This window comes from Ambystoma mexicanum, chromosome 1p (assembly GCF_040938575.1).
Source record: "Ambystoma mexicanum isolate Mex_15411 chromosome 1p, UKY_AmexF1_1, whole genome shotgun sequence".
Lineage (NCBI taxonomy): Eukaryota > Metazoa > Chordata > Amphibia > Caudata > Ambystomatidae > Ambystoma > Ambystoma mexicanum.
The window spans coordinates 1,096,248,042-1,096,270,685 of NC_090921.1; the positions used below are offsets into that span (position 1 = coordinate 1,096,248,042).

Sequence of the window (22,644 nt, forward strand, 5' to 3'; positions counted from 1 at the left end):
GTGGCGATGTGTTTAGTATAAAAGAGAAATGACATAACATAGTTATTCAAGGTTGTCGCCTATACCAACCGTCTGCCACACATCCCAAATGGATGCCAGTCTCTTTGCTTAGGCCACCATTTTGGTGATTCAGGCACTTGATCTATAAATGACCTAAGCAAACGTAATCCAAGTTAAAGCAACTGAAGCGGTCCTTGCCTAATGTGTGTTGCTATAACCATCATTAGTCGTTATGTCGTTTTTCAGGTACTTTACTACAACTCCTCGGATCCTTCACCATTATGCTGGTAAGTGATAATGGCAGTTGAATTCCAAACCATTCAGAGGGCCACACGATGAGAATGCCATTTGCACTATGTGGAAGTATTGCCTGCCCAACAGTCCCATGAATGTCTGCAGGAGGAAGAGGCAGGGCCAGCTTAATGGTGCACCATTGGTGAACGGTGCCAGTGCATTAAATGCAGGAAGGCTGGGTTAATCGAGTGCCCTGTGCTGGTTTGATGAATGTGCGTTGTATTGAGCATCTCAATATGCAGACTGCTCCTACCGGGATAGGGCACAGTGGCACACTCTTGAGATATTTTTGTTGTTGTTGCTTCGTTTACAACCATGGCAGCAGCTTAAGGTCATCACATGCAGGCAGGCTGTGCGATAAGGCAATTGTATTTGTTTCTTTGTGTTCACATTCTTTCAACAGTATAGAGCTTGGTCTATAACTCCGATGGGTTAACAAAAAAGAACGGACGACTTTGCCTATGTTTACAATGGTGTGTGGGAGTCATTTCTTTCTTAGTTTAACTATTTTTGTGGTGCGTGCTGCCTGTTTTCAAATGATGCCTGGGCACATATAACTAGACAACAGGTCAGCTCTGGATGTACTAGAACTTCATCTGTAGCCAAAAGATATGCATTCAACTTATTTTTGGTAATCTAAATATTCGTGTTCATTCGTGTAACGGCGCGTGATATTGGCGCCCGCTTTTCAACTTCCACACTTTGATATCACTCACCTACTGTGTTGATACGCTGTACATATGTCTACCCAGTGGGAGCTACTATCTGTAATCCTAAGTAACCGCTGGCCTAGGCTATTGGCCATGTCGGAAGACGCTCTTCAAGACAATAGTTTGGGGGGGTCGGGGGAGGGCGGTGCTGCCGAATACCCGGCTGCTCCTGACAGGTTTTCTTCACTTGTTACACCATATTCAGTCAGCATCAGTCAGAAGACTGATATTAGTAAAGGCACTCAAGTTCTGCCTGTTATAACAGCCGATCATAGAAACTACTTGGGAATAACGCCTTTATGATATGATAGGTTATTTATAACGCGCTTAATACCCAGAGGTTTTTAAGCGTGGACCCGGGGATCGAATCTGTGTTGCTTTGTGTCGTCTTGCTTCCAAGGCAAGCACGTTGCCCCTGAGCTATCCTCCCGAGACGTCATCAGCGTTACATTCACTTAAATGTGCACTATTACACGGTCACTGGTGCGGCATGCGGTTGAAGTGGCTGACTTGATCTTGGAGTCCAACCTTGACGACTTCGCAGTTACTGAGGCATGGCTCCATGAAGCAGCCTTTTATGCTCCTCAACTGGCCACTACGGTTGGTTATTCGGCCCTTCATACTGACCGTGTAGGGAAGAGACGGGGGAGTGGTTATAATGTTTAGGCAAGACATCAATTTTTATATTGCTGACTTGCCGGCTTTTGATCACTGTGAGGCCATGCTCTTAAAATTGAATATTAATTCTGTTAGCATATTTAGTTTCTGTTACTATACAGACCACCCATGTCGACACCACGGTTTGAGGAACAACTATTAGCCTACCTGGGTAGTATCTCCAAAGATCAATCGACTCTTCTAGTTCTGGGCGATTTTAACTTGTGGGACCATGATGCAACATCTTTATTACACACTCTTCAGTCCGTTGGACATTTCCAGCATGTCACATCTCCAACGCACAAGGGTGGGAATACTCTGGATTGGAAGAACTAAAAAGAACTCGAGGTTGGTGAAATCGGATGATGTTGTTAGAACGTAACGTCCTCTAAACAGAGTTTTATTGACTCTGGTAGAAAGATAGATATGAGCTTCAACTGTGAGACACTTAAAAACATAACTAAACCTTTAAACTGAATTCTTTGACCGACGGGGAGCCAATGCAATTGGGCCTCAGACACACGGGATTGATGCATCAAACCACTGACAGAACCTTCCTTCTGGACCTTCAGAGCCAAAGTAAAGAGTTAGCTCTTCGATATGAAACACTAACCGACTAAACACTTTTGCACCCTGTTTTATTACTCTGCATCTGTAACACTGTGTGGTACTTCCGCCCAAACGGTAACATCCGGCATCCCTCCCACATGCTTACCTGTTCTTATTTTGCAATTAGACTATCCTGTAACCACCAATCGACCAGCACGTTTGTTTTTAATCCTGTTGTATGCCTGTAACCCTCTCTAAAGTTCTAGCGACCAGTTACCCCAGGGTTTGGTCAGCGTTACAAATAAAATAAACTAAGAAAGTTGGTGGTGCTAACTTTAATGCCTGGGCACCAGCTTTGTGGGATGCCCTTCCTCCGGACCTCAGAGCCTGTGCTTCAATTGTTCAATTTAGAAACACCTAAAGACACTTCTGTTTGACAGAGATACAGGCTAAACTCTTGGCTGTTTTCTCTTCCTGATCTAACAATGGCTGACTCCTCTTGTTTCTCGTTTGTTTTTCGTCCTGTGAGGGCCCGCCTTGGGGCCTTCGGGCTAGTGGTGCAATATAAGAATTAAATAGATAAATAGACTCAATTGTACCAATCCCCAAAAAAGTAGTTATGTTGCCTAGTGGGGAAACCATAGAATGGAACCGGATGAATGAAAAAAATTCACATTTGTAATGGTAGCTGCTAGCATGGTAATATTGTCATTGTAATGTGGTGCGTTGTTGCCTTTGTCAAATGCTAGTTCATGGTGTATGTCTGGCTGCATTGTACCATATTCCTACATGTCTCTGAGGTGTCAGTGGGCAATCAGAAAGCAGGAACAGACCAACCAACTTGAAACTGTGGCAGTGCATAGTGTCACCTGCTATAGCGTCACTAAGCCTAACATTACAAAACATGGCATAAAATGACCTAGCAGCAGGAGAAAGAATGTTGTGCAAGGATATAAACAAAGACATGCAACCAATGGTGATATGTCCAAAGTGAAAAAGGTTGTCCTCAGTAATTGGGTGGACTGTTGGGCAAGGCAAGGTAAGAATAACCACCACAAAACCATTCTATCACCCACCCTAACCTACTGCACATCTCGACACAGAGCTCCAGCACGAAAGAACAGAGAATACACAATGGAGCATACACCACCCGCAAGACACGTGCCTGCAATGAATTTCAGGTAGGGGGCAGGGCGGTCTTTGGGGAAAACACATGCCAATCATGGTACCAGCAAGCATGCAGCATGTATGTGTGGCAGCTCTGACCAGCTCCAGGTTCCGGAGTAGTATGTGGAATGTGAGGTGAGGGTGGCAGTTGGCAAAGGAGACAGAAGCTGGATAGCGGAGGGTCTTTGGAGACTGTCGCTGCTTTGTGCTGTTTGGTTTAATAATAAAGTAGCTTACCATGGCCTGTCTACGTGGCGAGTTACTACATTTTGCCGACGAATGATAGCTGGATCGTGTGACTAGTGCTGAGGGTGCTCGTGTACCGAAGCAGGCATTGACGTGGAACAGTGAGCGGGCCAGAAGCACAGCAGGGGTAGCAAAGAACACAGCAGTTATCCAATATTGGATTGGGTGCTGCAATAAACCCCACACAATGAGGTATGTATTCATAGGATTTGATACTCGCGCTGCCGGCTCGTGAGCTCCTAGAGCAAGCAGCTTGGAGGGGCAGAGAGTTGGAGAAGAGGACCTGCAGCCGTAGAGTGGCATGTCAGCCATTTTAGGTTGCTGGGGCAACTGCTATAAACTAAAGGTTGCATGAAGAGTATGCACCTTCCCTTCCTTGTCGCAGTGGTGGAGTCACTGAAAGGTGGAAGTGTACGTGTAGAGGACACATCTTCTTTGTTGCAGTACTTCAGGGCGCTAATGAAGCATGATTGTTTGGCAGTGCTGAGTTTTTGACAGACCAGTGGAAATTAGTTTACTGCATCACGGGAAGGAGAGGACTGGATGTATGGAGGGTGCAGCAGCTTATCTGTTCTAGTAAACTGGACATTAAGGGCACTGTGAGGTGAAGTGGATTCTGGGTGCAGCTTTGTTTGTAACAGTTTGTGGCTTCATGTTGGATTTGGTTCAATACGGCATAGCAAAAAGAGGGGAAGATGTTGGCTGCGGTACATTCTCCTGAAGCCTTCTTGCCTAATGCTGGCATACCCTGGAGTGATTGGAGGCCATATTGGTGCAACTATTTGGGACCAGTGGAATATAAGGGAATGAAATGGAGTCGTATAGAAGCGTTAAAATTGTATTTAAGAGGGGCCAAGTGGGAAATAGGAAGATCAAGGAGAGTAGAAGAACAGTAAAAAAGGGGAGAGAAAATAAGAGGAGATCAAGAGTTTGGCGGCGCCAAAGGTCAGAAAGAAAACAGGCTTTACGAATATTAAAGAGATGGAAGCAACAAGACCGGGAGATAGTAGAAATGTGGAGAGAAAAGGATAAGTCTGTGTCAAAGTAAAGACTTAGATTGCGAGCCATACTGGAGATAGAGTAAGAAGGGGGACAGAGATAGAGGAGAGCGGGGAAGGGGATATGCTCACAAGAAAATGCTGAAATCAGAGGCAAAGCGTGTGAGCCACAAGTTGAGGCAAATTCTGATGTCGATTAGAGAAGAAGTGGAAAAATAATTAGTAAGACTTCTGGAGGGTGACCTAGTTAAAGGCGTTGAGGTGGCTGAATGGGTCAGTCCTATAATAATTGCTCGAAAGAAGAATGACAAAATATGGATGTGTGTAGACTTCAGGGGCATGAATGACGAGTTCCTGTAACCAATGATTACAGAAATGTTGAACAGTGTTAGAGATGCCGTAATGTTCATCTCTTTGGACGTATCTGCAGCATACCACCCGGTACAATTTACAGTGGATTGTCAAGATCTGACGATGTTCATTATGCCGTTTGGACTTTTCTGCTACTTCAGGATACTGTTTGGATTGGCGGCAGAGGTTTTCCAAAGAGTGATGAGTAGGAAACCCAAAGGCGTCCATGGTATGCTTGTGTTTCAATTGGGAGAGATGAGTTGGAGCATGAGAGGCTGCATTAAGTGTTGAGCCGGTTAAGAGATAAAGAGTTAACAAATGAAGCAAGCTAATGCCACTTCAGGGCGAAAGAAGTGGAGTATCCGAGGCATGTGGTGAATGGAGAGATATACAGACCAAAAGTAGATGCCATGAAGGCTGTGAGGGAGGCACCTGCTCCCAGAAATAGAGATGAGGTTAGGGCAATCTTAGAACTTGCCGAGTTTTACTATATGTTTGTAAGGAATTTAGCAGAATTAGGTGAATCCATCAGGAGGTTATTGAAGAAAAAAAAAAGGAGTAGAATTTGAGTCGGATGAGAAGTGCCAAGAAGCGCTGGTATTGATTAAGGAAGGGGTATGTAATGCAAAAAACCTTGATGGGTTCAAAATTGAGGAGCAATGTGTCATCACAGTGGACACAAGAGTGATGGGTCTGGATGCTGTATTGTCACATGGGAAGGGAAAGGAGGAAAGAACCATTTGTCATGCATCCAGAGCGTTGACGGATTGTGAGAGCAGATATTCAGTAATTGAGAGGGAGTTGCTTGCTTGTTTATGGGGGATTTAATACTTTACGAAACATGTATGGGGTTAGTTTCTAGTTAAGACTGGCCACAAACCACTGGTAGAAGTCCTGACGGTGAAAGGTATGATGAGGGCCACCCCTAGAATAGCCAGGATGTGTATGAGGGTACAAAACTAAGACTTTAGAGTGGAGTACATGCCTGTAGTACAGAAAAGAGTTGCTGACTATTTGTCAAGGGTACCCTTGAAGTAGTGAATGGTGTAAGAGTGGAAGAGGATGATGAAATGATGGCTCATCTGGAGTAAGTGTTTCTAGGTGAATATGCGGGGGTAGGGAAAGAAGAGCGGGAGAGTGGGTTGGAGTCAGATAGAACTCTTGGCAAGGTGGTTGAGTGGACAAGTAAAGGATAGCCGAGTAACAAAGAGGTTACAGATGAGTACAATGGTTTTTGGGAGGTTAAAGATGAATTGACAGTAGAGGACGACCGGCATGCTTCTTGGGTGGATGGTCCTGGGTTGATGGATCTATATGGTGTTGAAGGGTGTGGAAGTTGTGGAGGGACTAGTGGAGGTGGAGGAAGAGCTGCCCATGATGTGGTCACTGGTGATGTGGGTGATTGAGAAGGTAGTAGTAGTGGATGAGATGATATGCTGGTAAAAATGAGGAAGGATACAGTATGGCTCAAAGGATTATGTCAAATGAGATTGTATATTCTACAACCATAATTTAATAGAATGTATGGAAGGAAACATTGTAATGTCATTCACTTATATTAGCATTTACTTCCAGCTAAGTGGTCATGTTCAAATGTGTACTGTTTTAGATTAGCTGCTACATCTAGCGAAGTGGCTATCTTCTAATATGTTATGTTTTCTGTGTTTTATTTTCTTTTTATTGTTCACTATTTTGTTTTAAAAGGGGGAACATGTGTGGTAGCTGTGAGCAGCTACTACAATATGCTCCTTCGCGTCATCTAACCATATCGCTCACCATTGGATGTGGGGCCAAGTTCTGTGCCACCTGTTGATTGCACTGCCCATTGCATGTGTGCTTGCTCAGACACGTCATAAGCTTGCTGTTACCATGTGTGCGTCGAATGCTCTATGCTTCCATCCATTCCTTTTAGTGTCCATCACTATTAGAGTCAATTTATGTCATTTGTAACTGTTACCTTGAGTGTTCCAAGAGCGACAGTTGGTGAGAGCAGTGCCTAGCTTCAGAGGTACAAGAGTCTGGGTGTAAACCTTTATCCAACACCCTAAATATTTGAAGTAGCTTGCTTTCAATAGCATTCAGGAATGTTAAAAAAAAAAAAGTGGCCGCAGTTTACTGTCGTCATTTTGTTATCATTGACATTGAACTGTAAAATATGAATGCTTATTTTCTTAGTTTCTAAACATTTTCAATTCGTCCCAGCAGACCTCACCTTTTTGCACACACAAATTAGAAAATTCACTCTCACAGATGTTCACATATTTTTATTCCAATGTTGCAGGCCCCCTGCTCATTACTGCTTATCACTTCCAGCCAACAACACTGGACGCACTTCTCATTGGCGGCTTCCTACAGTAAAATCATTTTTGCAATGGAGCATTTTCAAACTAGTTTACTGGTCATAACAAACAAGACTTCTGATGGTCTGTTTGTTGTATGTACCCTCTAAAGTAGTAAAGGTTGGGAGCACTAGAGGTGTGGGACGCCTGCGTCCGTTTGGTGATTTGGACTGTACACTGCCGCGTGTGCCAGTGTCTCTTAGGACAGTGGCCCACTGTCCTACAAGTTAGTCATGGAAGAGCGGTTGGAGCCCCTTCACAAGTGCGCTGGTTACTTAAAGTTTTAAGATCAGTTTCTAATCTATATTGATGAGTCAGAGTCTTGGTTAAATAAGGTGTCGCAGGTGTATTTATTGGTTTAGCCGACACATGTTTCGACCCTCAGGGGTCTTTCTCAAGGCAGGGTATAGAAGATGAAGTAGAAATCCATTTGAGAAAAAATCAGGGGAGCAGCCCTATGCATACGTATGGCGGATGATCCACAGATTGAAAGAGAAAGCCTGATGGGACTCCTAACGGCACCCATCAGACCTTCTCTTTGAATCTGTGGATCATCCACCATACATATGCATGGGGCTGCTCCCCTGAACTGTTACAACTGGTTACAACGGCTGTCCTTGAGAGTACACCGATGACTACATAGCTCTGGAAAGATGCTGAAGCTGGAATGGTGCTAAGTACTGGGACTATTTCTTCTGGAAAAGCCTCTGCACAGGAACATTTGGGAAAGCCAGCAAATATATATATACAATTGGTTTTGGGTGCCTTGGATATCTGCCTGCCAGCATGAATACCAAAAAGCTGAAGTAAATCAATGTTATATTTTCCCCACCAAAATAAAATTGGGAGGTTTTCTGCTGTCCAGGCCCTAAAGAGTCTCTTAATTCCCAGGTGTAATGGACTCTTAGGAAATAAGGTAGGTCCAACAATCGCCTGTTCGATGTGGATGTGTCAAGGTCTATTGTGTCTGGAGGAATCCTGTTCTTATGAAACACAGTACATAGCTCAGATTCTAAGAGTAACGGCCGGAGCATACAATGATTCCTTATGGGAATTCAGGACAAACATGCAAGCCCTTAGCATTTAAGGGGCGCCTCACAAACCGTTAAAGAGAGAATGTTATGGTGTCCTAAAAAGGTTTTTTCACAGTATAAATAGTTTAGTGTTTACCAGGGGTGCAAAGGGATTTCTCAACATTACTAGAAAAATATGGGGTTTCCTCAAAGCAGGAAAGGCAATCCAATGGCACCAGACTACTTCTATGGAACAGTAAAGATCCCCTGAAGTGTTTTTAGATGCACTAAATGAGAGCCAAACATGAAGTCATCTGTGTGCCATTGACTGACAGATCAGTTAAGAAAGAAACAAAAGGATTTATAGAGCAGGAATAGGGGCTAACTTTTCTCTTCAGTGCCCAATAACAAAGACTATGCCACTTACTTTTGTACTATGGTTTAACAGAGCGATTCCTGGCCGCCTACATGAAGGCCAAGCTGCCAGACAGGTTTAGGTGCTATGACAAAGTCGGCTGGCTTTCGGTAATAGTGGAGGTGGGGTGATCATGTGGTGCGGCTACTGCCACCGGCCAAGCGAACAAGAGGTCAAATCGCTTTTTTGGATATTTGTGGCGCTTCACACACATGCATTCTTGCCCCTACCGACAAACAAGTGACCAGGAGTTTTTCCCATGAGAGCAGCAGCAAAAGCAAACACAGTGACCCCCAGTGGAGGAGACGGAGCACAGGGCGGGCCATCACAGTGCAATGACAACACGCATGTTCAATCCGATGGGCCCCTTATAGACACACTCATTCCACCGATAACAGTGCTAGCTTTTGCAAGACCCACACTCCACCAATTACAGACAAGAAAGAAATGGAAACCCCAGTGCATACAAAAATCAGGAGGACAGCCCGAGGCCAGGGAGTTTGGAAAACCAAGATGGCATATGTGGCTCCTAAAGCTTCAATCCAGCAGGCATTAGAGACCCACTTACCCCTAGAGAACTATAAATAAAAGTTCCCCATACCAAGCCTGCAAACCAGAGTTCACTTAAGGCAGAGCGAGGCCAGAAAGCGGGTCAAGGTCCTATAAAGCAGAGGAACTGTGGCAGAGTAGTGCTGGGAGTTTGGAGTAAGAGCTCATTCTGAGACAGGTGGAGAGGAGGATGGAAGGGGTTAGGGAAGGAGCACGAGGCAGGAGGCTGGAGGAGAGACTCACGAGGTTGTGGTAAGAATCCAAGGGCTGGCAGAGAGCAAGGCCCCGGTGGCTAGAAATTGAAATACCCAGAGGGATGGGAAGAGAAAGAGGAAGGTTATAGAGAAGAGAAATAACAATAAAGGGGGTGGGGAGCGAGACCCAGAGGGCCGGGGAGAGAGAGACTCAGAGGGATGGAGAAAGAGGCTATTGGAGATGGAGCGAAGGGAAGCATTATCGAATTAGGAGAGGTGGACAAGAAAGGAGAAGAAGATAAAGGAAAGAGATAAAAAGTTGGTGCAAGAGTTGTTGAAAGTGGTGGAGGTGTGGAGAAACATCTGGAAAATTAAAATGTGAAGTGGAGGAAAGGAGTAGAGGTTGAGGGGGTAGAAAAGTGTGTAAACGTGGAATATTGTTCCGGAGGAGGAAGAGGAACTTTACATCAGCAGATAGGTGAAAACAGTAGAGAGGAGGAAAATGTGGTAGATCCTAAGACACCAAGGAGTACACCTGGGAGGGGTGGAGGAAGAAGATTGTAGCAAGACATCAAGGAGGAGAGACGGGTCGGGCCGAAGGGCTGAAGAACTAGGGACCCGAGTGCGAGACGTGGGACAGGCCTAGTGAGAACACAGGGACTTACTTAGGATTAAACATGACTCGGCTAACCCCGGTGAGCTGAATGCAAGTCACCAACAGCACTGCTCCCTAACACCAATACTGGAGGAATCATCCTCTTTCGATTTCCAATGTGGGCTGGCATGGATGATGGGGTGCCATGTAAATGGCAAGTGGAAGCAAGCTTAGGGGCGTAGCCATCGTGCTGCAGCGTGAGTGTGAGGAAATGACTACTGTTCTGCGGGAGTAGAAGAATGAATAGTGGATAAAACACCTACTCAGCCCCACTCTACTCTTAAACCAGCAATGATCGCAATCATAAAGGTGAAACAAGCACAGCACGACTGGTGTACGCCTTCACCTCTTGTGGTGATGTGGGCACAAGGCAGGTTATGCTCTTCAGGGGGGATGTAAGCTAGCATAGAATCAGACCAAACAACAATAGTACTCTGGTACCTTGAGAAAAGGATGTCAACCAAGGTATTAAAAATTAAGATAATTTAAGTAAAGTAAAAATACAAACACAATAATAAAAAACATTGCAATCCAACCATGTAAGAGAAGACACGAATATGCAGTCTTTGTAATAAAAGGGGGCACTCTTGGTTTAAGGCCACGGGCGTACAGGCAATAATTTCAGCAGCAATGTCAAGTTTAATGAAGATGTCATTTAAAAAGGCCGAGAGGAGGGCTTCCATAGTCGCTAGGGACTTTGAAGGCAGGCATGGGGGAAAGACCCCTTCAAAAACCTTATAGGCTTGTTCTTGGGGCTCTTCAGCATCAGTCTAGCTTCTAGGTGCTTTACACTAGGTTAAGTCGGAACCATGACATTTTGAGTCAGTTGTTCCCAATGTATCAAGGAAGTCGAGACAGTCGAGTTGGCTCTAGTTGGTCCAGCGATTCAGTGTGATCCTGGAGAGGTGATAGGCTCAAATCAGGTGAAGAGAAGGCAAGTGATGGTGGAGTCACCGTCTCCACAAATTGGTCGATACGTCTCGAAGAGGACCGACAATGTGATTCAGTTCTGCTGTGGTGATCGGCTCGAAAAAGGATGGAGCACAGACAGGCGATGGGTCGAGCAAGCAGCTCTATAGCTCGACAGCGGATCAAAAACCGGTGAGTGACAAAGGCAGTTCCGAGTGCTTCCAGTGGCTCAAAAAAGGTCCCAAGTTAGTAGAGTTGGCTCAAGCACAGACCAAAGGTGGAGAGCAGTGCCTAGAGCTGGTTCCTGACTTCTGGTTGCTGGGGGACACCATCCAGGGTGTCCAATGGCAAAGCAGACCCTTGTTCTACACTTCCCAGCCAGGAAGGTTTCCAGAAGGCACTTGCAGTGGCTTTCAGCTCCAGTGAGTAGGTTTAAGTGTGCCAGTGGTCTCAGCTTGCAGCAGGCCTGTTCAAGCCAGCAGATCACCACAATTGTTCCTCTGGGATGGTTGAGGAAAAGGGCTTGCTTCTTTCTTGGTAGTCTTTATCTTCACCTCTATAAAAGAGAGGTTTGGGGCAGACTGTACCCCCGATACAATTACAGGTGAAATCCTTCTCCTTCGTTAGTGCAAGGATGGTTCACCATGGGCAATCTGCTACAGCAGCTATGTTCCCTTCTAGCCGTCTGTAAGGGAGTCTTTTGCCTAGTGATTTCACACCCAGAGTTTTTTGTCTGCAGGAAGGGGGAGGGGACAAAGGAAGTGTGGGAACCCTATTAGAATGCAAGATGAGGAAGCCATTCTATGGACTAGTGCTGCTCTTCTTACAAATCTAACCCCACCCTCTGCATCAAAGAGCCACTTACAACCAAGTTAACATTAATATAACACTAATCCTTTTTGGTTAGTATAATTGTAGATTTGAAGAGACCTCGTTGTCAAAACGAGACCCTGCTTAGATGTATAGTTTTATCTGCCACCAGGCGTTGAGAACAAGAAATTATATAATTTTGGGATCAGATCTGAACAGGGTTGAAGGCAGAGCCTAATAGTTGGAACTCTGGGTTCCAACAGACTGTTGGTGGGAATTGCACATTTCAGCATGGAGCATTATTTTGGGCGCTTTGAAACACAATTTCTTGATATATAAGCCCCTTACAAATGCACAATAAAATAAATATTAAATAAGGGTATGATTAACAGATCTCACTTTCAGAGACAGATTTACCCACCTAATTATATATTAAAAATCAAAAAAGCTCAGGCTACGTCGCCCTCACAGTTGGCATTCTGTCACAGTAATAAGGCAGCAATATAGGCGTGGAGGTGGCCGGATGGAAGGTGAGGTGGTCAGGTCAGATTGGGGCGGGGAGGAGAGAGAAACTGTCTGTGGAAGTGTCGTAAGACGATTGGTGAGAAGGGGACAAGGTGGGCATGGTTTGCAGAGTCCCCATTAAGGTCAAAAGGTGCTGGCAGTGGCAAGGACATCAGCAATGTAATTCGGGGAATGGTGCTGTGGGAGAGATGTTTGCTAGGTGGCATACGGCGGGTGACAGAATCGCAGAGGGTGGAGCACAGACAGGCGATGGGTCGAGCAAGCAAGATGCGGAGGAGAAACATAGGTCGAGAACCCAGTTCAGATTCTAGGGATGGCTCCAGTCTTACCGTTCCAAGCCTTGGTTGAACACCAGCTCCACAACAACATTATCTACAGGGAACACCAAGCAGCTCCAGTCCACAGCGCAGATCCAGGATGAGGTTCCTCATTCTTTCAAGCAGTAAGAAGTGTGACTTAGTGCTTAAACCTAGGAATATGAGTGCATGATATTAACTTGCCAGGAGAGACATGGACTTACTGAGAAGGTGAACATTTGGTTTTGGGCACTTTTGTTTCTCCTGACCATAACAGAGGATCTTTTGTAGTCCCCTGAGAGACATTTAGTTTTTGGAGGAACTCAAACAAAGAGCTCCGCTTGATGAATGGCCATTCTGACCGCTTTAGTGTAGTTGAAATACTACCTGTTTATTATAATGGCCCTAATGTGTATACACAGTCCCTAATTAAGCTTTTGTTAATCACATTTATGTGTCGGCCACTTGGTGTGAATCCATGTCCACTGTGAGACAGTGGCTATAGGAATGCTCCACAGGCACTGAGCTTTTAAGCTCTGTTACGTTGCAGGTGGTGAGGGGCGGGGGAGTCAGGAGAATCAACTATCATGAGGTAGAGGTAGGATGTGGTCTCCCAGAACCATAACCTTCTGGCCCACTGAACCTTCCCACAATACCTGTTTTACTTGAACCACCTCATGACCTTCACAATGATTTCAAATGGTAGAAATGGCACAGAAATCTCTTTATTGAGTTCATGAAGAACCCCTTTCACTGTTAGGAAATCCCAGCGTTCATACTGGAAAATATGGAAATTACACCATCCTCGCTACCTTCAACAGAAACCAAGATGGCGGCTATTTGGTTCCGTTTTTCCTAATGCTCCGGGCAGGTCTAGCTTATTCCAAAATGGCGACCTCCTCAAGCCAAATGCTATATCAGTCTCGTTGAGACCCAGGTAGGTGCGTCGCTACTCGCTCCACATCCTGTGCAGCTTCATAGCAGCTTACGCTCCTGCCTTTTCAATCCTTTCCGCCTTTCTGACTACGGTCTTCCTTTTTCCTAACTCTTCGTTATATCCACCTTTTCCTTTCCGTTCCCGCGGCTGTACTTCCTTGCCGTATCCTCCTCTCTGCTACCTATTTGTGCTTTGGCATCGCTGTGCCTCCTTGCTCCTCCTCACAGGAATTCTTGCAGCCTGGCGAGCCTCCGCTTGCTCCTTACGGGCTTCGTTCCAGACTCATGTGTGACTTCCCTGCTCCCTTACACCTTGCTCCGGGCGCCGTCCTGCCCCGTAGAGCGTCCTGTTTACTTTTCCTTGCCCCCGGATTCCATCAAGAAGACTCAAGAAGATTGTCCTGTTCCGGACCTTCCTTCACGAGACTCGGCTACACGGAGCTGTGTTTCCTGACTACTTCGGCTGGACAATTCGGCCAACAGTGCAAAGGACTTTGTACTAGGAACATCACCAGACCTGCACGTCTTTTGGAATCCAAGCACATCAGGTTTTATTCCCCAGAGGGTTTCCTGAGGGTGTCGCCCACGAGGCGCTTAGAGCCCATTTTTCTGGTCTCTTCAGCGCCTTCTGGGAGGCATTCGACAACTTCGATACTACAGAAACAAACTCAGAAGCCAAGGGAAAAAAGGACCAGTTCTGTGAGTACTATCTTTGTTTGTATTGAGAGTCTAAGACTCACCGCGTTGGGGGACTCCCAACACCCACCCATCTCGCTGACAGTGATTAAAGGGGGCACTTTTAGTTCTTTGATCAGGTCATCCCACAGGAAGCTCTACGTGCTGTAGATATAAGTTTGCCACCTTGGATTTAAGTTACCATTAATTTGACACATGTCATAGGCTGAACTGTTGGGACTTCAAAGCAAGCACAGCCAGGCATGTATAACTTCTTCGCCTCTTGTGGTGACATGGGCAGAGGGCAGGCTATACTCTTCAGGACGCCAAGACTGGACTTTTCGTGTTCAAATTCTTTATTAGGGAGGTAAATAGTGGTTGGGGCCAACTTAAATGTAAAATGGGATCCACCCCAGAAGGGAAGTCAAACCGCAAACACGGCATGACTTTCCCCCAATGACTCTCCCTCTCAGTCTCTTTCCAGTTCTCTACTCTCTAGGGTGTGATCTGTCCTATGTCGTCTCAATTCTTGCAGAGCAGTCAAGTTCTAAAGTTCCAAAAGGGGTTACACCCCCTTCACAAATCTTGAGGGCTCACAAGGCTGCAACCCAGTCCTCAGCGCGAGTGAGCGCAGATGTAAGGTATCTGCGCTCTTGTACCCCAAGACTAAAGCAGGTCCTGCTATTTGGGAGGTCATTATAGGCGTTCGCAGCAAATACTTGGATGCCACTAGGTCAGATCAGGGATTGTTCCTTAGTAGCCTTCCTGTTTGAGTCTGTCCTTCCCACAACCTCTTTAAGCTGTCACAAGTCTCCCTGACCCTAACTAAAACTTCCTCCCACCTTCTAAACCTGCCTAGAGCCTGACCGGGCCATCTGAAACCTCCTGTTTAGGGCTGGCTGTTTTCCTTCCTGCCCTCCACCTTGTGAATCCATAGCTTGACAAATGCGAGTTATCTTTTCTCTCATTCCCTCTTTTTCTTCCTCCACTACACATCGAAATGTGGCCCTTCCTCCTAACTCTCCACTTCTCACTCCAACTCTCACAGTCTGAAGAAAGGCTTTTTTCACTCCCACTCTCCCTGTCTGAAGAACCTTGCACCACCTGACTCGCTAAATGCTGCCTGGCCCTTTCCTCCCCGCAACCCAATAAAGCTTTGCCCCTCCTCTTTGCCCTCTGTATCCTACCTATATCTGTTGTTACCTCTGAAAAGCGCTCAGTTGCTTCTCAAAGCTAGGTCTGTGCTCAATAAATAAAATAATAATTATGATAAAACAACCCTCTCTTCTCTATCACCCACCTCCTTTTCCTGGTCCTTTACAGTATTTGCTGCTACCACCATGGCTTATTCTTCCCGCCTCAACCTTCTGTGTTGATCTTACCGATCCTTCCACTCTGGTCTTGCCAGTTCCACAACTACATTCTCCTTCGACATCCACTCCTTCTTTTACTACCACCCCATTCCACACCACTCTGGGTTTTACTTCCTCCCTCCTGCCTTTGGTGTTACTCCTTCCTTCAACTCCACTCCAGGTTTTACTTTCTCCTTCCTTCCCACTGGTTTTACTTCCTCCCTCTTTTCCACCAATATTACTCCCTTCTCTCTCACCCCCATTAACTCTCACCACGTTCTTCATTGTGTTAGATGTCACCTCCTCACTCCTTCTCTCACCTCTCTAGATCTCCTCTTCAGCACTCTCATGTTTCCTTCAAAGTCTCTCCAACCTCTCCCCTCTACAGCAGTCTCCAGCCTTCTCTTCTCACCCACAGCAATGGAATGGGCTTCCTGGTTCAAACAGTAATACCACCCTCCCACGGCATGGGATGAGGGTCTGCAGCTGTGAGCCTGTGGTGTGTATGGGCTATGATTGGCTAGGCTCTCTCGCTCCCTGGTGGTCAGAATGAGGCAAAGAGGGCAGCCTAATGGCAGCCTAATTCCATTTTGGCAGCTATTTCAAAGCACTTGTGTGTGCATGCAGAGGCTGGACAAGCTACATCTGCTGAGGATTTTCAGGCGCAATACTGTTGGCCAGGGAAGTATACCATAGGGACTCCAGCAGTGTTTGAGCGATTTTCAGGTTCCCAGCATTGTTAAACATGTTCTGGCAAGTTCATGGACTCGCAGACTTTGCAACCTGATCTACGGATCGGCACAGAGCTGTGGATCCAAAAATCCTGCAAAAACGGAGTTTGCACCTTCTCAGTCTTACTGAGGTATTGCCCATGTGGTCTCCAGAGTTTACTACAGTGCAGGAGATATGTTGGGGTCCCTAGGTTGGGGGAGCTGATCTAGTGGGTTCCCCAAATTGAGTCCCTTTTAGGAAAGGCTGAGGTCCAGCCAGAGCTTGGGTACCACAAACACCCAGAGGGACCTGCAGCAGGAAAAGTGGGATGGAAAAGAAAAGGTAAATAATGATGGTCTGGAGGGTTGCCCAGATCAATGGCAGAGGTTAAGATTGATTCCAAATCTTCCAGCCATCACCTCTTTTGTTTTGCTTTAGTCACCCCGAGTGGGACGGGTATACCCAAACGTGGGCCCCGTGCCTGCTGGGCCTAGAGACCCAAGTTACTCCTCACTGATGACGCCCAATGGGGCCGAAACATGTCTGGGGATGCTTGTGGTCTTGTGCAGAAGGGAAGTGATGTTGCAGTTCGGGCTGGACTGCCCATTTTGGGGTGGGACCAAGCCTAATTTGCATATTATCTTTCCCCCTTTCTGTAATGGCTAAACAGTCAAAGAACGATGGTCTGGAGGGTTGCCCAGAGCGATGCCAGAGGTTAAGATTAATTCCAAACCTTCCAGGCATCACCTCTTTTGCTTTGCAGGTCCTTGACTCCATACTATGAGAAAGAGTGGGTACATTTCTGTAGCGCCACTAAAAAACTAATAGGCTTCCTTTGGCAATCTTACAAATTATGTTATGGGGGTTCAAAACAGTCAACAGTGGGATGTTAAAAAATAATGAATTCCTATAAAGATACTATTTTGGATCCTTATAGAAGGCTGAAGGAGCCAGGTGCTTCCTGCAAAGTAACAGTTAATTGGTTCCACTGACATGCACCCCACACTGTAAACCTTCGATCCACTACGTTAGCGACTACAGTTTTTGTGACTTTTAGCAACCTTCTCTCTTTCGGTCTCAAGGCCTGGTTGGAACATGTCCGGCATTTGTAGAATAGATGGGTACACTTAAAAGTAACTTTCTCAGTCATTAACAACCTGTTGATTGAAACACGGTTTGCCAAAGTCATACTGTACGCCAGACAGTGCTGGATCTCCTAGACCAGAGATGCCTCCGAGTGATTTGGGGAAGAGATCAGACAGGTGGCTAGTCACAGAGATCTGGTCCTAAAGGATTGGCATACAGCATACCATAAAGCCAGGCCTCTTCGGACCAAACCAGGGGCCAAAAAACAATAATGCAGAAAGAGGAACATGTGGAAAAGAAGAGACAGCCCCCTATGTGCCTGAAAACATTAGAAAGGACTGTGGCCCTCATTATAAGTTTGCCGGTATCCTGCTTGTAATTCCAGCGGGATACTGGCAAACGGACCTACTGTTACCGGTGCCTGATACCCTGGTATTACCAGGATATTACAGGTGCCCGTAACAGTGGTCATTCCCTATTCCATGGAGTCCTATAGTCCTACAGGACCCCATGGGGGCCGGCACCAGTACTACTGGTGCCGGTAATACCGGCTGTTTTTTGCCAGTGGAACCTGATTTACCTCAATCTCTTGGCTGGAGCTACATCAGTCAACTCCCACTGGCAAACGTGTACTTTGGCAGTGCGGGAAAAGTGGTGGTAAGGAAATTAGCGCTACTTTATTACCACTTTTCCTGCACCACCAAACTTATAATGAGGCTCTATGACTGTAGGGTTCCAATTCCACACTCAGCGTATTGGAAAATGTTTAGTTTGTCCCCATTTGAGGAGTGACACAGAGGCCAGAAACCTTTGGCTCTCCTGATCTTTTGGACTACAACTGCCACCAGCACTTGCAAGCATATTAAATGGAGAGGGATCATGGGAGTCATAGTCCAAAACATCAGGAGAGCCATAGATTGCAGACCCCAGGACTAGGCAGAGGATAAGGGGGCATGAGAACCGCACACAAGCAACGCTGGCCCGCCTCCGGCCCGCCTTGACTCTGTTTCCGGTACCGTGCCCCAGATAGTGCTGCTATTCAATGCTTTGTGAATGGAGTGGCCGGGATGCAGAATAAAGAGAGCTCTTGTATATTAGAGCAAAGCAATTGCTGATGCCCCACATCAAGAGCGTGTTGAACAGCATCCGCCAAGCGAACAAACACCACTCCGGCTCCAGTGCGAAACAACACCTGCCAACAGCCACAAATGCGGGGAGCATGCTTAGCAATAGTACAATACAGCACTTGTTACCTTCCCGCTCAGCACACAGACAGCTGTAAATCAACCTGATACAGCAAAGGAGGTAGACTTCAGAACCGAGAGAAACTGTGGGCAGGAGCCTCTCTGTATTACAGCATAATGCCAACCTACACCCATCATGAGATGTGAATAATTCATATAACAATAATTACTGAACTGAAATAAGACGACTAATCACTAGAGGCTCAAAGCACAACAATGGCAAGTGACCATGACCCAACTAAGTGCAACGTAATGTATGGAAGCCAGAAGGGTGACAAGCCAAGTAGTCCCATCTGTTTGTTTTGATATTGAAACACGTGCTCGCCCGAACCACTTTAAGGCAGGTTTTCCACCAGGCTTATTGTTAACCTGTATATTATACAGGCAACAAGGACCGAAGTTAGTGCTGATGGAACAAAATGGAAGCCTATGTGGTATATGGGCAGCATGTGGCCTGGAGGCTACATAAACACCTTTGCGACAAATTGATTAACTCTGTGAGATGTCATACCCGCCTGGGCATTACACAACTGTAATGTAGGAGCACTTAGTTGCAATTGTTAAATATCACATGTTCAAACATCATCACAACTACCTGGCCAGATAGGTTAGATGAATGATTTAAGAAATGACTGCTGTAATCTGTGCTCTACCTACAGGTCAAAGGGGCTGGCTTTGCCATTTCACCCTTTTGGTGTTGATAAATGAAGGAGCATTGATTTGGAAAATAACAACAACTACGCTCATTATCCACATGCTCAACTGTGGTAACAATCGCTTCATGAAATCGTGTTAACCTAATGCCTTTTGAAAACTGACATGTTTTGTGGTGTCTGGGTAGAATTGAACTCACATGTCACGCCCCCACCAGCAGGATTGTTAAATTTAAGCAATAGCAACTATAGCTCTTGCCTTAGATGGCACGGGGAGAGAACTCTGACCTATGTGAAGTCATGCTGCCAGAAAATGACAATGGGCCTCATTACGCGGTAGGCGGTGGACCAAGGTGCTATTAGCACCTTGGTCCATGCCGGTAAAATACCGGCACCGCCTTGGAGGAAAGGGGAATTACCGCCCTATTCCATGGTTGGCGGGGCGGTAATTCCCCCTTCCCCTTCCCCATTCCCATTTTTGCCCCATAGGGCATAATGGGAATGGGGAAGGTGCTAATTACGGTACCGCAAATTGCGGTACCGTAATTAGCACCAAGGTCCCTTTGCGGGTTGGTTTTTAACGCCTGCTAAATAGCAGGCGTTAAAGTACCAACCCGCAAAGGGACCTCGTAGTAAGGCGGTAAGGGTTAACGGTCACCGGTACCATTACAGGTGACCGTTAACCCTTACCGCCTTCCGTGTAATGAGGCCCATTGTATTGACAGAGAATGGGCATCATTACACGGTAGGTGGTAAGGGTTTACCGGTACTGGTATTTTACCGGTAAACCCTTACTGCCTTACTACGAGGTCCCTTTGCGGGTTGGGGAATTTAACGCCTGCTTTTTGCAGGCGTTAAAAACCAACCCGCAAAGGGACCAGGGAGCTAATTACGGTACCGCAATTTGCGGTGCCGTAATTAGCGCCTTCCCCATTCCCATAGAGCCCTATGGGGCTAAAATGGGAATGGGAAGGGCGATGGGGGAATTACCCAAGGTGCTAATAGCACCTTGGTCCACCACCATCCGTGTAATGAGGCCCAATGTGTTGTTGTGTGTTATCTGAGATTACATTACCATTTACTAGAAATAAACCTCTTCTGTGAGTCTGGCAGGTTAACCCCAAAACGTGCATTGTACATTTGCCAGAATGGTAACAAGAGCTGTGTGCTGCCTTGCCCACGCGCGGTGCAAGAATTAGTGGGAAGAACTAAAAAGAGCTGTACGCATGGACAGAACTAGTTATTCCCTTGAAGGGTGACTAGGGAAATAGCAGAATATCCAGCTAAACTCAGGGTTGTTTATATTTAATAGACAACTGAATGGACTGATGTGCGCGCAACTAGAAACAAGCATTGGTGGAGTCAACCGTTTTCGCTTTTGTGTATGGTATGAGACCGTAATTAGCTTGACACCCATATAATGGAACCATCTAACTATAAGTTTGCAACAGCTGTGATTACCTAGGCATATGACAGCAGTACCTGGTAAATGCCAATCTAATACCTCAAGCCAAACCTGTTGGCTTTGTAGGTGCTTGTTTTTAACAGGACTTTAGTGCATGGAAGAGATATAAAGTGACTGAAGGCACACTTGCTTAGGACATTTGTATTGCGCAAGTTGTCCTTTATCACTTCAATTAAGCCATTAACTCTCAGCAGACGCTTAGGAATAACACTTGCAGGATAAAGTTTGGCGTTACTTCTTGAAAGAGGGAACTCCAAGAGCTCCCAAGTGGATGCCTTGGAGGGAGAAGGGCCAGTAGTGCGTGGGAATAGCCATGGGGATTTACATGGCCATGGGCAGTCAATGGGTGGGTAAATAACCCAAAAAACCCACGAGCTGTGTGTCCCTCCTCATGTCATCTCCCTCCTACCTGTAGCCAATGTAATCGTTTTGGCTTATAGGTGGTGCTTGAGCCCCACCAAATAGGCCAAACTAATAGGAAAGCAGCTAGAGAAAGGTTGAAGAACATAATTTAAGCTTATTTAGAAAATAAAAATATAATTTAAAAAGGATTCCAACCAATCCATGTCACTATGTGCATACGAAACACCCAACATTGCCACTGTCCCACATGAACACAAAAGCCGCCACGCCCACGCTGGATGTTCCCTCCCCTGATGGCATGGTTCCTAATCTGGACTTCCCTCAAGGAGACTCACCCAGATACTCTGGATCCACACGAGGAGAATAGAGGCCGAACTTGATGAAGATTGGGAGAAGAAAGCCGAAGCGCACCCACTCGATGACGTAGTGGGGAGGCCGACCCTCGTCATGGGGCAGGAGGTCACACCTCAGGATCACACTCTCGCCAAGGCGCCCAATCACAGCCCGGGAATCCTCTTTGCCAGCACCTATAAGAAACCAAAACACATGCAAAGGATGATATGCCTGTGTGGCAAGAGGGGCTTTCCCCAAAACACACAACATACTGAAGACGTCATTAAAATTGCAGCTTACATTTTCTAACTAGCGGTCAACACGCAAACAAATTAAAGCAAAGAAACCATGCTTTTTAGATATTTAAGCGAAAGCATTTAAGAATACATTCAAACCGAAGGACTACACCCACAAGTGCATATATTTTACTGCTCCTTATTACCTCTCACAAAGAATCCACCCCGCCTCCTCCACAAGACCAACCAGATCACCCTATACCAACATGCTCTGTGTGCCACGAGTAAAAGGAGCTAGAGCAGGTGGCTCCAGCTTCCCATATCGCGCACCCACACATTGGAATGCCCTACCTCCCATGCTGCGAGGTGAAGCCTCCCTCATCTCTTACTGTAAAGCTATGAAAACTATTCTCTTCACATAAGGCCCCTTCTATCAGCTATGAATACTAACCTCCGACCCATTGCATAAAGCTGTATTGATGGATTTATGTACTGATTTGTAAACGCGCCCTACTGCTGCTACCACTTCTGTAACCCTGTAACTAAGCTCTTGCAATGCCCTTGGGCTGTTTGCGCGCTATATAAATGAAATAAATAAATAAATACAGCAGCAGCAGAAATGTTTGAGTTAAATAAACTTTCAGGCCTAACACATGACTGACTCTGTCCAGCCTCAACAGCCTCCCAATGTCGAAGGGACCAGAGGGGTAACTTTGGGAAACCTTCTATAGGGTATCCCAGCAGCTGACATCTCGGGGAAACAGATGGGTCTCCCCGTTAGAGAAGAAATCATCCTCCACAGAACCCCCTCTCCCAGCCCCCACCACACAAAAAACACACAACGTTTCCAAATCACAAGCTTTAGGATTCAGTTTCACCCACACCCCTTGTTTACCAAGTCTCCTAGAAAGGA

The 22,644-nt window shown here is 46.1% G+C and overlaps 1 protein-coding gene across 3 annotated transcripts in view; it reads right to left on the reverse strand.

The window, feature by feature from the left end:
- The window catches only part of IGSF9 (immunoglobulin superfamily member 9), a 665,024-nt gene that overhangs the window by 446,846 nt on the left and 195,534 nt on the right, over nucleotides 1–22,644 (reverse strand). For all 3 annotated transcript variants that reach the window (XM_069604696.1, XM_069604697.1, XM_069604695.1), the window contains exon 3: nucleotides 21,498–21,689. In XM_069604696.1, the coding sequence (XP_069460797.1) occupies nucleotides 21,498–21,689 (192 nt within the window). The remainder of the gene's footprint in view (nucleotides 1–21,497; nucleotides 21,690–22,644) is intronic.